The sequence below is a fragment of the Emys orbicularis genome, chromosome 22 (assembly GCF_028017835.1).
Source record: "Emys orbicularis isolate rEmyOrb1 chromosome 22, rEmyOrb1.hap1, whole genome shotgun sequence".
NCBI classification, from domain to species: Eukaryota; Metazoa; Chordata; order Testudines; family Emydidae; genus Emys; species Emys orbicularis.
In genome coordinates this window covers 18,567,821-18,583,249 of record NC_088704.1, presented here as the reverse complement: position 1 = coordinate 18,583,249, position 15,429 = coordinate 18,567,821, and the positions used below count along the sequence as shown (strand labels likewise).

Here is a 15,429-nt window from a genome sequence, read left to right as displayed (position 1 = left end):
AGTATTAGGGGGAGGGGTGTCTGGCTGAGAGGAGGGACTGAACTAGGATGAGATGGAATTAGCAAGAAGTGGGGGGAGGGATAGCCCAGTGGTTTGAGCATTGGCCTGCTAAACCCCGGGTTGTGAATTCAATCCCTGAAGGGGCCATTTAGGGATATGGGGCAAAAATCTAATTGGGGATTGGTCCTGCTTTGAGCAGCGGGTTGGACTAGATGATCTCCTGAGGTCCCTTCCAACCCTGATATTCTATGAGTCCGGAGGGGTCAGTCCCAGTCCCTGTTTCCTGGGAACATCCCACAAATGAGCAACGTGCAGGATAAAAAATGGTGATTAAATCCTACATGCTGTGCTGTCCGTTTTGTGATCTGAGACATGCTCTTCATGCATCTGAGATTCTGGGTAAAGTAAATATAGGCACCAAGTTATTTCCCCATGCCATTTTTCCAAACTCTATACAGCTTTGCTACCTAAAAGTGCAGTTGTAATGTGACTTGAAATATGGCATTTGCAGGGTTTCCCTATTTGTCACCTCTCAATTTGAGATCACATTTGCCCAGTTTACAAATATAAAAAGATGGGTTTTTTTTCTAACTGTAAAACTGGAAAACTCAACAAGGGATCCAAATATCAAACAGGGATTATTTCTTTGTATGCATTATCACCAGTAATAAACATTCTGTGGGACAAAATTTTCCCCTCACATTTGTAACAGAGGAAACATTTGGAACTACTGTTGCAGTTTAGGCCCAGATCCTGCAGCTGGCTCTGTGCAGTGCAAGAGTCCACTTGCATGAATCAAGTTTTAGTGGCAGGGCCCCAGTTAATAATGTGGGTAAGGCAGTAGTCTGAATAGAATTCAGCTTCCTTTCCCATAGCTGCTTTATCTTTGCAAGGCTAACAGGAGAAAAAATTACTCACTATTGTCACTCAAGTGAGTAGATCCGACTCAATCTGCAGTGAGCAGAACTTCTGAGTAAGAAAATGTTTATATCATCACTTCTTGGAGTAGTACTATGCTATGAAGTTTTACTGTGACCTTATCTGTCTCTTGAACTGAAATATCGCACTACTGTGTATGCTACATTTCTGAGCCTGAAATAAAACCACGATAAATTTACCCTTTTAAAGGAAAACTAGAGTGATTAGTTCCAACACCTTGGATAGCTATATAAATATTTATTAGACATGAATATATCAAAATTACTTTTCTTCAGAAATAACTACCCTTCTTTCCTTGGCTTTATAGCTCTGATATTAATGACACCTAAAAAGATTGAATAACACTTTTCTTCTTGATTGGTTTTGAAGGATTCGGAATGCAAACTGTTGGTCACTTTTTGGCTAGGTGGATTCTTCCAGGTTTCAGGAATCCTCTCAAATACCCCATGGCCAAAAAAGTCACCCAAGTAGTAGTATGTTGATGCAATCTCTGGATTCTAGCAATATTTTTGTTTCACCTCAGAAATAAAGTACAAAAATACATCAGATTTTTACAGTAAACATTTTTTAAAAGATTTCACATAGATATTTTTAAAAATATTTATAAAACGTTAAGTGGCATAAAATTCATCAAATTGTATTTGAGTAAGTATTTTTAAGATCACCTAACCGTCTTAGTGCAATACTTACCATTTTGGCTTTCCTAGGTTGAGAATTTCCCTTCACATACATAGTTAGCTTTATAAATATATTTAAAAACACTTCGATTATAAGAGAGATAATAAAATCCCTCACTCAGTGCTCTTTGATTAAACCTTAATTTCCAAAATATTTCCATTTATGTATTGGAACAGTAATAATGGTTTGCACCACTTTATGTCCAGATAGTTACATCACACTCATCACTATATCTTTAAGCATGTGTAGCATTTTTCTTCAAATAATCTCAAAACATTTTACAAGGTTTATATCCTCACAATACACCTGAGAAGTAGCTAAGCATTATTAGATCCAGTATCCCAAGCACAAAGGGGCTAGTTAGAGGCTCTGTATTACTGCTGTATTACAAAGAATAAATCCTAATTATACAGATGGGGAAAGGTAAAGTAATTTCTCCAAGACCACATAATAAATCAATGGCAGAGCCAGAAGTTGATTTGAGGAGCCCTGATTCAAATTTCCCTTTTCTAACCACAACAGCCACTATTGGGGGTGAGGGTTTGCCTTATGCTTTCACTTAGAGCTTGTGAAAAAAACAAAACAAACCATTTTTCAAGTTTGAAACCGAATGCAGGAATCAGAATATGAAGATCTTAGTATTAAAATTTACATTAGAAAGAGTCAAACCTCACTGGTTTAAATTGTCCTATTAGCACAGGAGATGCAGTTTTATCATAAGTCTTGTGATATTTGGTCTTTTGCTTACATTCTGATTTGTTGAGGGTCCTCCTTGGACTACAGGACAATCTTAGTTTGCATTTTTTTAAAAAAAGTAAGTTTCCAGCCTTGTTGGATGAAAAACAAGAAACAAACAAACAAAACCTTTAAGATCTAATCCCTAAAGGTTCCAAAACCAGAAGGCAAATACAAATATGTTTTTCTGTTCTGACTCATGATTTTTGAATGCTTGGCATTGTTAATACTGCTGATGTAAATATTAAATAATAGTCGTTCTCTTTCTTTGTATTTCTGTGACCTCATCACTGCAGTATCTGCGCTTCATTCAACCCTGATCCTGTCACTTATTCCTGTGCCCCCATGGAGGCCCATTGAAGTCAGAGACACCCTTCCCCTGGCACAGGTACTACCTGTGCACAAGCTTGCAGGATCTGGTCCTCAGATTGTAAACTCTTGACGGCCGGGACCATTTTTTTCATTATTTGGGGCCTGGATCCTGACAGGGGCCTCCAGGTGTGTTCTGTATTATTTACACAAAATAACAGTAACAGTTCTCAAGTATCAGGGGGTAGCCGTGTTAGTCTGTATCTACAAAAACAACAGGGAGTCTGGTGGCACCTTAAAGACTAACAGATTTATTTGGGCATAAGCTTTCGTGGGTAAAAACCTCACTTCTTCAGATGCATCAGATGAAGAAGTGAGGTTTTTACCCACGAAAGCTTATGCCCAAATAAATCTGTTAGTCTTTAAGGTGCCACCAGACTCCTTGTTGTTTTAGTAACAGTTCTAAACCTAGGCAGGTTGCAGCACTCGCCCCCTCAACTGGGAATGTGCTTCCCCCAAATCCAAGGCAGTGAAAATGCTCCCGCCCCCATATGCCTGGCCAGCATGTCACCAGCAGGCATGCAGCAGGGCAGGAAAGACCTTGGACAGAGGGGGGAGGGAGGGAGAGAGAGACGCACGCGTACAGCGCCCTAACCCCTCCCCCGCCATTCTTCGCGGGAGGGGGAGAAGTCCCGCCCCTAGCTACCAGGGAGCCAATGGGCGGCAGGATACGGTTGCCAAGGTCTAGCGTCGCTACTCCCAGGGCAGATGGCGGCCCCCAGGCCTGGTTGCTACTTAGGGGCGGCGAAGGATCAGCGGCGGGAAGGTGAGGGCTCGGGCTGTCTGGCGGCACACTCGAGAGCAGGTCCGTCTGTCCGCGCCCTGAAGGAGGGGGGCTGTTCTGTCTGCGGGGCAGAGTGTGGGGTGGGGGTGGTCTGTCTGTCTGAGCACCAGGCCGGGAGGAGGGACGGGTATGTGTCTGGCACCAGGAGGGTGTGTGTGTGGGGGGGGGGGGGTGTCGGTCTGTCTGGAGGAGAGTGTGTGTGATTAAGTGTGTGTGTCTGTGTGTGTGTGTGTGGGGGGGGGGTGTCGGTCTGTCTGGAGGAGAGTGTGTGTGATTAAGTGTGTGTGTCTGTGTGTGCGTGCGGGGGGGGGTGGTGTCTGTCTGTCTGGGCACCAGGCCGGGAGGAGGGGCGGGTGTGTGTGGGAGCAGGAGGAGAGTTCTCACGGGGGGGGGTGTTCTTCTGTCTGTTGGAGCACTGAGTGGATAAAAGGCTCTGTCCGTCTGGACCGGGGTGGGCAAACTTTTTGGCCTGAGGGCCACATCGGGGTTGTACAACGGTATGGCGGGCCGGGTAGGGAAGGCTGTGCCTCCCCAAACAGCCTGGCCCCTCCCCCTATTCACCCCTTCTCACTTCCTGCCCCCGACTGCCCCCCTCAGAACCCCCAATCCATCCAACTAACCTGCTCCTTGTCCCCTGACCGCCCCCTCCTGGGACCTCTGCCCCCTATGCAACCCCCCTGCTCCATGTCCCCTGACTGCCCCGACCCCTATCCACACCCCGCCCCCTGACAGGCCCCCGGGACCCCCACCCCCAATCCAACCGCCCTCTGCTCCTCGTCCCCGACCACTCCCTCCCGGGACCCCCCACCCCTAACTGCCCCTGGGATCCCACCCCTCCTCCCTGCTCCCTGTCCCCTGACTGTCCTCCCGACCCCTATTCACATCCCTGCCCCCTGACAGGCCCCCTGGGACTCGCACTCCCAACCCTCCCTGTTCCCCATCCACTGACTGCCCCCCCAGAACCTCCACCCCATCCAACCGACCCTTCCTCCATGACTGCCCCCCAGGACCCCCGCTCCCTTACCCACCCACCCTGCCCCGCCCCCTTACCAGCAGCAGGAGCTCGCAGCCACGACACCCGCTGCGCTCCCCACGCTGCCCAGCGGGAGCGGCGGGCCAGAGCGCGGCCCGCGCAGCGACGTGGCTGTGGGGGGCTGGGGAGGGGCCGAGGACTAGGCTCCCTGGCCGGGAGCTCAGGGGCCGGGCAGGACAGTCCCGCGGGCCGGAGGTGGCCCGCGGGCCACAGTTTGCCCACATCTGGTCTGAACAGTGGGAGTGGGGTGCACTGGGGTACGGGGTGTCTGTCTGGACCATGGGGGAAAGCCACAGGGGGCATGTTCACTGAGGGAGTGGAGGGATAACTGTATCTGAGCCCCGAATCTGGCCCTCTATCAATTAAACTGGATTTCTAGAAGGGAACAACTTCATTGTATAAATGAGAACTAAACTACTGAGAAAAGGGATCACTAGAAATGATAATACATTAAACGGTTAGCATAGAGAACACATTACTTTAAAGTCAGTTCTACCCACTGCATATTCCTTTGTAGGAGACAACTTTGAATGAACAGATTTAAGATACAGTACAAGTAGGAAAACTTGTTTCTTGCTAAAATAAAGAGGGAGTGTATCTTTTTTCTGGTATTTAAGCTATTTTAAACAAAACAAAAAAGTCATCCCCTTACAAAGATTGCTTCATTTTATGTGTGCTTATTCTTGACTTATACAAGTTGTGGCATGCCAGATAATATTTTTGACATAGATCGATTAGGTGATACACTCTAAAGCATTTATAATGAGCTCAACAATGTAGTATCTAGATGCCCACGTTTATAAGATGTGTATGTAAATAGTAAACAAATTCCTATGTTTTTTTGGTGTAAATGTTATTTAATAGTTCAAGATAAAAAATGTCTATGCAGATGTGTATACAAATCTACAGAAAATAACACTTACTTTTCTATTACCAGTTCTTTCAGCATTCACGTATGACTTTTTATTATTCAGCTAAATAGTTCCAGAAATCTCATCTTGTTACCTAATATTTGTCTTGTTTTTCAGGATATGGACTGTATGTTTATCCTAATTCTTTTTTTCAATATGAAGGAGAATGGAAACAAGGAAGAAAACATGGTAAGGGCAGATAGTTTTGTCCATTGACAATGAAGGGAAATTTTAATTCACTTATCTAACTTTTTTAATTTGTAAAATTTCTGTAGAAACACTATTATACACTGAAGCTAAAGTAAGATTATGTATGACTCTGCTAAGCAACTGAAGCAGTGACAGTGATAATTGGTGTCATGGATGGCAAAGAGGTACAGGAAGTAATGGAAAAGCAACAGTGACATTTTGGGGTGAAGTACAGTTGTAGTTACCTTCATGTCTAACAGCCCTCCAGGAAGAAATGTCTTGTTTTCAGGAGTTCAGAGAAATTCTCTTCACCAGTCACACACGCAAAGGGCAGAAACCCAACCAGATGAACACAGCTATGCATTCAATTAAATATGAATGCTTCCATTTTTCCAAATTTGCGAGTTAGTTATCTTGATTTCCAATCATTTTATCTTCAGAGCTTAATTGTGATTCATATTGTTTTAGGACTGGTGCTATGACACATGAGGTGTGACTGAACATCTCATCCTGCCCCATTCCTTGGTGGGAAGCCTGTGTCACACCCAGAAGAATATGGCCATCTTTTACAACTTCACTGAGTTCTTTATGGCACTTTACTGATATGATAGGGGGATGAAATTGGGGTGGGGGAACTCTATCTATTTTATTACTCCTAGAGGCTGATTAATGATTCATCTGAGTACTTTGAAGATTCTTGTCCATTACAAAGGAGTTAAAAAAAGGAAAAATATGAAGGTCCCTAGGGTATAGAAAATAAAATACATATTTAATCAATTCAGCTATTAAGACTTTCCAGATATGCGTGGCATGTGCCTGGGAGTCAAAGACATCACAGTCTTTAGTTCTTAAGTGTAAAAAAAATAGACTCTAGGGCCACAAATATACAGGTCTTGGGTGTCATAAATCTGGCAGAGAGTCAGCCCTGGAAAAGGGAGAACCTCTACATGGAGCATCCACCACAAAGACCTCTGCTTAGCCAGAATTGTAACAAGAGGAAAGTGGGTTTTTTTTGTTTGTTTTTGTTTTTCTTCTTCCTGAGTAGGCTAGTTGCATCCAGAGCAAAAATCTGCATAGATTTTTAGGTATATAGGATATAGAAAGGTGTAAATCCTTTTAGGTGAACAGAGTCTTTTGGCCAAAGGCCACAAATTAGTAACAGAGAAACTGCCCCTTCACCCGACTCTTCATAGATCCCTTCTTGTAGTCCATTATATCCTTGGAATGGGTGTTATCCTCGCTCCTTCCTCACTGTGTGTCATATGTGCCTGCTCATGCTCCAGCACACTTGAAAGAGTCTTTACTTCTTTCTGAATTGGGTGCATCATACATAGTCATTCAGTGTTTAACTTGCTAGAAATATGTGAGGAATAAGGAGTTAAGAATATTGTTGTTCAAGAGCTCAACTCAATGTTCTCTCATCCTCTGGAAACAAGTGGCACTTGATTGTTCTCTAAAACTTTTGTTTATATTTTACAAATAAAACAAAAAAACAGTAATTTTCTTTCTTTTGTCTTTGTACAATTAATGAGAATCTAGTATATTTGCAACCTTATATTAGGTGCTTACAGACTGGTATGAAAACAATGTCCTTGTCCTCCAAAATTTACAACCTCTAGAGATGAAATCCTGGCCCCAGTGAAGTCAATCGCAAACCTCCCATTGACTTCACTGGGGCCAGGTTTTCACCCTACACACACAATACTTTGCACTTCTGCATTTCCTTTCATCAATAGGCTAGGTGCCTTAACATTATTTTGATAAATGTTAGGAATGCCTAAAATAGATTAAGATTCTTTAAAGGCACTAAATAAGTCTCACAAAGCCCCTGTAAGATAAGTAGTTTTATCTCCTTTCTGCAGACAGGTAAATCAAGTCACAGAGTGGGGCAGTAGCTTGCCCAGGGCTGCACATTGAGTCACACAAATTGCTGAGGATGGAATTCAGAAGCCCTGATTCTCACTTTACTGCTCAAACAATTAGATGTAGTGTCTCTGAGATTATAAGAAGTCTTTTTTGTCACTCATTTGAACTAACCTATTGTTTCGTAGGTCATGGTAAGCTGTTATTTAAGGATGGGAGTTATTATGAAGGCGAGTTTGTAGACGGAGAAATTATGGGAAATGGATTGCGATACTGGGCATCTACAGGTTAGTTCTTTTCCCTGGAACATACCATATTCTTTTAATGTAAATTTTATCTTTTTACAAGGAGATATAGAAAAAAGTACAATTGATACCTAGCTATATTGTAAATTGCCACCTTGCTTTGCTCTAAATAAGAGTTTTTCTGGGTTTCCATTGTAAATCCTATTTTTCAGGTTTTCATGTGTTTGCTGTTTTATACTGGATTATGTTGACTTTTAGTTAACTCCAAGCAAAGTGCATTTAATAGTGGGCCAGGGGTAATGGTGTAAACCACAAGCATGTCTCTTAGCTTTGACGATAAGGATCTCAGTCCTGGAAGGATTTCCACACAGGCAGATCCCTACACCTGCATCTAACTCCTTCAGCCCTGAGCTTGTAAGAAAGTAAAGGATTAGTCACCCTGTGATTAGTGAGCGGATCTTGTGTATGTTCTCACACATGGATGTGTCAATGAACCTATACCCCAGCTGGCACACCTCTCCTTCTTCCTTTCTTGAATAGAGAGAAACTCTTGGGTAAGGAGTAGCTCATGAAAAATTATTTAAGTTCAGCCCTAAATGTGGGGCATCATGTAATTGTGTTGCCCCAGGAGATACTATGGGAAGGAATTGTAAGTCCTCACCTCTGCTTCCTTTTTGACCTGAGGGTAAGTCACTTCCCCTCTACCCCCAGCCCTTGTGATTGGCAGTCTCTGGTGGCTGGCATGTAGCGGGTATGGGGTGGAGTCCATGTAACCTTTTTATTCTATGAATAAATTGGGTAAATACTTGACAGAAAAATATAGCTATTTCTCATTCTGAGATGGTATAGGCACAGACAAATTCACTGTACAGTACTGTATTTTTAGTACCAAGCTCCTGATTTCCCAGGCTTCATACAGAAGATTTGAATGACTACATGCCATCAAAAAGCTGTTAAGTTGACTATGAAATTAAAGTACTTTTTATACATTTCTTAACCATAAAAGAACATATTATGAATCTTTTTTAACAAGTCACTGCCATTTTTAAGATGCTTCAGTTTTAAAGACCTGAAGGAATATGGATTATGATTCATTAGTTTTAAGATAAAGACCTAATGAACAGGTTTTTTCTTCATTTGACTGTACTGATAATAAAAACCCATTAATTATTCATTTTATGACTTTTAAAATACCTTCTACCACTGCTCTGTAAGTAAGGTACAGTAGGAACCTTTATTTATTAGCACACCTTAGACTTAAAAAAAAAAGATTAAACCACATTTGACACAGCTATTATGTCTTTTTTCCACTTTACTTTCTCATATATTTGCTTCAAGGAAACACTTATTCAGGTCAGTTCGTTTCTGGAGAGCTCCATGGACATGGAGTCATGCAGTACAAAGATGGTGGGAAATATGAAGGGGAGTTCTCCTATGGAGTGAGAGCAGGTAGGTTAAAGTCTGAGAGGAAACTTTGATTAAAATTCACTCTGAAGTAATTGAGGTCCTGATTATTATTATTATTATTATTATTTTATTTTATTCATTATTAATCACATTTATGACAGCAGTGCCTAGGAATCAACCAAGAATGGGGCCCTATTGTGCTAGGTATTATACACACAGAATAGTAGACAGTCTCTGATTCAGCAAAGCTCAGACCTAACTTTAAGCATGTAAGTGGTTCTATTGAATTCAGTGGATTATGTGCACTTAACATTAATCACATGTATCTTGCTGAAATAGGCCTTATTTACTAATTGGGGTAAAATCCCTTCACTCTGTCTCCCTTTCCCTACCCCCAGGAGTGTCTCAAGCATAGCAAACTTAGGGACAGGACCACTTACTTGACTAGAGACACTGTGAGTAGCTCTGATTTTAATGGGACTATTCTCAATGCATAAAAGTTAAAAGTGTGTGTATGTCTTTCTGTAGGATCAGGGCTTTAGTTCTTACAGCACCTAGCACATGGCGGGTGCCACTGAAATAAACAACCACATCTGACCTGATTTGAATTAAAACCCAAACTGTTTGTTTGATTTTTTTTTTTTTTTTTTTTTTTTTTTTGCTTAAATCTTCATCAATTGGCTGTGCCCTGAGTTTGAAGTAGATATTTTCTGTGCAGTTTAGAAGCTAACTATATTCAAAAACCACATATTAAGGGATTTTATTGCAAGGATATGTAAGGATATTTCCTGTCTCTAGAGATTGTTGGTGTCTGCTGTAGATTTTCTATTTATTATTATTATTATTATTATTATTTAGGACATGGATTACTTGTTGATAAGGATGGACAAACTTATCAAGGAACCTTTCACAATAATAAGAAACATGGAGGAGGGAAAATGACCTTCAAGTAAGTTTTTAATCTTATTGTATTAGTTGTTTTGCTCTTGTTAATATAATATTTAGGGGCTGGATTAAACATGCAAAAATTGGGAAAGTGAGTTAAGGTGAAACTCGCCCTGTTATGCCTAGATCTAGCAGTTCACATTTTGCATGTATAAAAGATTATCGTTTCATTTGGATCTTCTAACAAGTAATTACATCTTCTCCAATATTTAAGTTCGTGCTCAATTCTGAATTTTATTACATTTGTGTTAAACCACAAACTCTTAATGCCATTTTTATTGTCCTTGTTTTATTAAATCAAAACAAGAAAAACTTCTGTGGAAACTCTAAAGTTTAAAAATTGTCTCGAGCACACTGTCATTTGTCCGATCCCTTTTGGAGTGATTACCCTCTGTCCTGCTAATGAATATTGTACATAGAGATTCTTTGGATTCAATTAAGCAAAAACAATCCATGCAGGTTCCACACCATGAAAACCTATGCGAGGTTTGGAAGTCAATTTTTTTCCACCTCTTTTGAGGCATTGCATGGACTTCCTCAGCATGGAAGCTGGACAGAATTTTGTTTGAATTGGTGTTCAGCTGTTGGACATATGTACCAAGTCCACATGCACTACTGACAGACTTTTTGAAAGGGTTCTTTAAAAAGACATAATCTGCTTTCATACGTGAAATAAATGACCTAGATTTCCCTGCCAGTGCATAAAGGGTTTTAGGTTTTCAGAGTGAAATACAAAAGTGATATTTAAATTGCAAGAATGTCAAAAGGCTTTTTTTTTAAACTAATTAGTACTGCTGTATCTTAAAGATAGCCACATAAATTCGAAAGTTAAGATTTTATATGTGGAGTTTCAGTCTATACCCTGAGCTGAGATATTGAACTCCTAAAAAGATGAATTTACACAGGAAGTCCTGGCAATCACAGTGCAAGCATTGCTGTTGTAATTGCTTGTAAATCATCAGTACTTCACTGTGGTACTGCTTTAGCTATGCCAGTAACACACAGCTCTGTCAATAACTGATTAGCTCTGGATCTGCCACTTGTTAACCTTTTTTTTTGTTTTTTAGATTAAAATAACTTTCAAAAGTAATGTCATTATCTAAATACAGTATATTTACAATGACAGGTTTCAGAGTAGCAGCCGTGTTAGTCTGTATCCGCAAAAATAACAGGAGTACTTGTGGCACCTTAGAGACTAACAAATTTATTAGAGCATAAGCTTTCGTGGGCTACAACCTACTTCTTCGGATGCATATAGAGTGAACCATATATTGAGGAGATATATATATACACACACATACAGAGAGCATGAACAGGTGGGAGTTGTCTTACCAACTCTGAGAGGCCAATTAAGTAAGAGGAAAAAAAAAAAAAACTTTTGAAGTGATAATCAAGATGGCTCAGTACAGACAGTTTGATAAGAAGCAAGTGTGAAAATACTTACAAGGGGAGATAGATTCAATGTTTGTAATGGCTCAGCCATTCCCAATCCCTATTTAGCCATACCATCGGTGGCTCGTTCACCTGCACATCTACCAATGTGATATATGCCATCATGTGCCAGCAATGCCCCTCTGCCATGTACATTGGCCAAACCGGACAGTCTCTACGCAAAAGAATTAATGGACACAAATCTGACATCAGGAATCATAATACTCAAAAACCAGTGGGAGAACACTTTAACCTGTCTGGCCATTCTTTGGCAGACCTGCGGGTGGCTATCTTAAAACAGAAAAACTTCAAAAACAGACTCCAAAGAGAGACTGCTGAGCTGGAATTGATATGCAAACTAGACACAATCAACTCAGGGCTAAATAGGGATTGGGAATGGCTGAGCCATTACAAACATTGAATCTATCTCCCCTTGTAAGTATTTTCACACTTGCTTCTTATCAAACTGTCTGTACTGAGCCATCTTGATTATCACTTCAAAAGTTTTTTTTTTTTTTTTTTCTTTTTTTTTTCTCTTACTTAATTGGCCTCTCAGAGTTGGTAAGACAACTCCCACCTGTTCATGCTCTCTGTATGTGTGTGTATATATATATCTCCTCAATATATGGTTCACTCTATATGCATCCGAAGAAGTGGGTTGTAGCCCACGAAAGCTTATGCTCTAATAAATTTGTTAGTCTCTAAGGTGCCACAAGTACTCCTGTTATATTTACAATGAAGGTCAGCCTCCCCAAAAATCATGCTTGAGCATGACTATCAATGGCTTTCTGTGTGGACAGGAATTGCTAGGTTAAGGTTTTATTTGGCCAGAATTCTGAGTCCTGAAGTTTGAGTTGCAGAGACTCCATGTGCCATTGGCTGTAGAGTCAAACGATAGCTCAGCAAAACTAATTTACACTTTGGATGTATCCAAAGCCTCTGAAGTCAAGGTGGAAATCTTATCATGGACTTCAGTGGGATTTGGATTAGGCCCTTTGCTTATGCTTTGCACTTTGTTTTTCTATTTGTTGTTTCTATATTGGCTGTGCATGGATAGTAGCCACCACTGATCACATACCAGCGTATAAGTAAGCATACAATGTAAGAATAACAATACCAGAAAGGGCTTGACAGCATGGTAGAAGCTCATCAATCATTCTTACCCAGTAGGGAACTATAGAGGACTTCTGCTAATAGGGATAATAAGAATCTGCTAACAGGCCATTTCCATAGCTTGTCATGCTGATCTACTCTATCTGTTGGCTTATCTTGGTTGCAAAGTGAGCTGTACCTTACCTGTGCCTCTGACTCACAAATGGCTCCATGTTTTTGAGCACTTCTCAGAAGGCACCTCGCATGATCAGACTCAATCAGGGAATAAAGGGAAGGGTCTCATATAGAACTAACTCATGCAATGTATCATCCATTGTCTGTCTCTGAGGTGAAAAAGGTTTGAAGGCCAGTGATGGGAGCTGGCTGAATTAAGTACTTCCAGATGGTTGCCTGCTTTCCACAGGAAGTGCCAGTTGAAGGTTGTGGGCACTATCATGCTGACTTCTCTGTGACCATGCTTATCATCTGCTGCTGTTTACTTTTAATGGCTTATCCTGCAGCTTCGCAAGCCCTGGTTTTCCAGTATAGCACATTGTTATCTACCAAGTCACAAAGCATGTAAACATTAAGAATTTTCTCCTGGTTGGTTGTTTCAGGAATGGTGATAAGTATGAAGGAGACTGGATCCTGGACCAGCGACAGGGTCATGGGGTACTGCACTGTGCCGATGGAACTATATATGAGGTATATAAAGAGGACATGTGAGAAGCAGTAGTGCTGTAACTAGGAAAGCACAAAGGAGGATTATACAGGGTGCTTCAGGTGAATAGCCCAGAAACTCCATGACTAGAGCTGGGCATATTATTCATAGCAGTCAGTTCCTTTGACAAATTTAGCCTGTTTTTGATCATGAATTATCCATTAGTAGAATATAATTTTTGGGTTATTTGACATTATTCTACTATTTTTATGTAAATACACTTCAGCCGTAATTATTTGGGAATTATTCCCTAAGACTATTGGAATATTAGTGATTTACAAATAGCTATTTGCTCTGTGTGGCTCATCCTTTAAGACAGTATTACTTCTGCTGCCTGGTTGGACACCTGAAAATTTTATAAACAGGATAAGTAAATGAATAATTCACTTTTTTTGTTGTGAAAATCTATATAAACACACCATGACATTTTGTCTCCAGAACCATTGTGCATATGAATATTCACAGAAAACAGATAAAATTATAGTAAGATGCCACTCATAAACAGTGTTATTACAGTGTTGCTGTAGAATGGGCCTGATTCTCCACTGCCTACCACCAAAGTGTGTGTTGAGTGCTATCAAGTGATATGTCTGTGCTCAAATACACCTGGTAATATTTTCCCCTGACTCTGCAGAGGTGTAAATAGTTATACAAGATGCAAGATAGTGGAGAATCAGATTATATATATATATATTTATACTCAAATCATTTGTACATACGTTGGAGGAATTTAAAAAAAACAAAGGAACCCAGTAGCATCTTTGATTAATTTCAAATATGACATTGGTATGGTCAAGTGGTTTCAGTGCTGTGAAATTCTATCCCAGTGTAGCATTAATTGCAAAGGCCCAACAAATTGCATGCCAAATGTTTCACTTGCTGCTAAACCAGAGAAGGAGAAATTAGTTTGGTAGAAGATGGGGGGGGGGGGGGAGGGGGGAATGAAATCTAGCACCAAATTCAGCTATGGGGCCCAATTTTCCTCTCACTTTTATACTAGTATGACAACTGATTTTAGTGGAATTGCTCCTTATTTTCACTAGTGTAGGTGAGAACAGAATCAGGCCCCAGTGTAAACAGATGGAGTTTATACCAGGATTACAGCAGGGCAGAATTAAGCCCCTTCTCTTCTGACTCTGCCCCCAATATATACATGACAGTCTACTAAATCTGATGGGTTTGTCCATAATATAAATGACAACCCGGTAACAAATGCTGATTAAAAGAAATTAGAAGATGCCCGGTTACCTCTTTTTATAATAAGAGGTATTCAGTTGCTTAGGAAGTCAATATTCCAACATAGAAAGGTGAGTATTTTTCCAGTGTAAATGAAGCAATAAGATATGGCAGGGTGTGAATTATTTTGTAATAACTCACAAATAGGTGCATTGTCAGGCAGGAGGTTGTAGACCAAGTGCCATCATATCATGTATAGATGTGAATTATTATACAATAAATCAGGCATAAAGTTTTGTTATTGCAATTATAGAATGTCTGGGGGCTAAAAAAAAAAATCTCCAGTTTTAAATTTGAGCTGTTGAGGATCTGAACCAGGGCCATTTTATGTCTGTATGTAATGGAGGACCTTTATTTGTTTTTAAAAAAAGAAAAATCACTTTCCTGAAACTGGTTTTACACTACCAGTGTCTGAAGAGACAGGGTTGTGATCCAGCAGTGTCTTAGGCTTCAAAGTGTTCTTGTTCATTTAAAATAAAAGCAGTATTTAAAAACAATATCAACATTTTTTTTCCTCTGCTACTGTATCATTTCTTAGGGAATAATTGAGATGATATAGTATCATGTGGCTAATTTTCCTGCTTGGAGTGATCTGTGGATATGTCGATTGCTCTGTTTTACAGCTCAGTTATATAATGTTTGGTGTCTAAACCCAAAAGGTTTTCTATCCAAAGCAAGTGTCCAAAAGCAAGCTCTGTTTTCATCTTCGGAGTGTCTCTCTCTCTCTCTCTCTCTCTCTCTCTCTCTCTCTCTTTAATTGACTTTGAGCCTGATCCAACTCACATTGCAGACCATCAGGAAGAGTCCCACTGAGTAGGGCCTTTTGTGAAGAAGTTTGACAAAAATGGAAG

The 15,429-nt window shown here is 40.6% G+C and overlaps 1 protein-coding gene across 1 annotated transcript in view; it reads left to right on the top strand.

Annotated features, from left to right (window-relative positions):
• Positions 1 to 3,429: 3,429 nt before the first annotated feature.
• The window catches only part of MORN1 (MORN repeat containing 1), a 104,748-nt gene continuing 92,748 nt past the window's right edge, over positions 3,430 to 15,429 (top strand). The window contains exons 1-6 of the mRNA XM_065421149.1: positions 3,430 to 3,487; positions 5,567 to 5,638; positions 7,690 to 7,788; positions 9,085 to 9,195; positions 10,012 to 10,102; positions 13,239 to 13,326. Coding sequence (XP_065277221.1) covers positions 3,430 to 3,487; positions 5,567 to 5,638; positions 7,690 to 7,788; positions 9,085 to 9,195; positions 10,012 to 10,102; positions 13,239 to 13,326 — 519 coding nt within the window. The remainder of the gene's footprint in view (positions 3,488 to 5,566; positions 5,639 to 7,689; positions 7,789 to 9,084; positions 9,196 to 10,011; positions 10,103 to 13,238; positions 13,327 to 15,429) is intronic.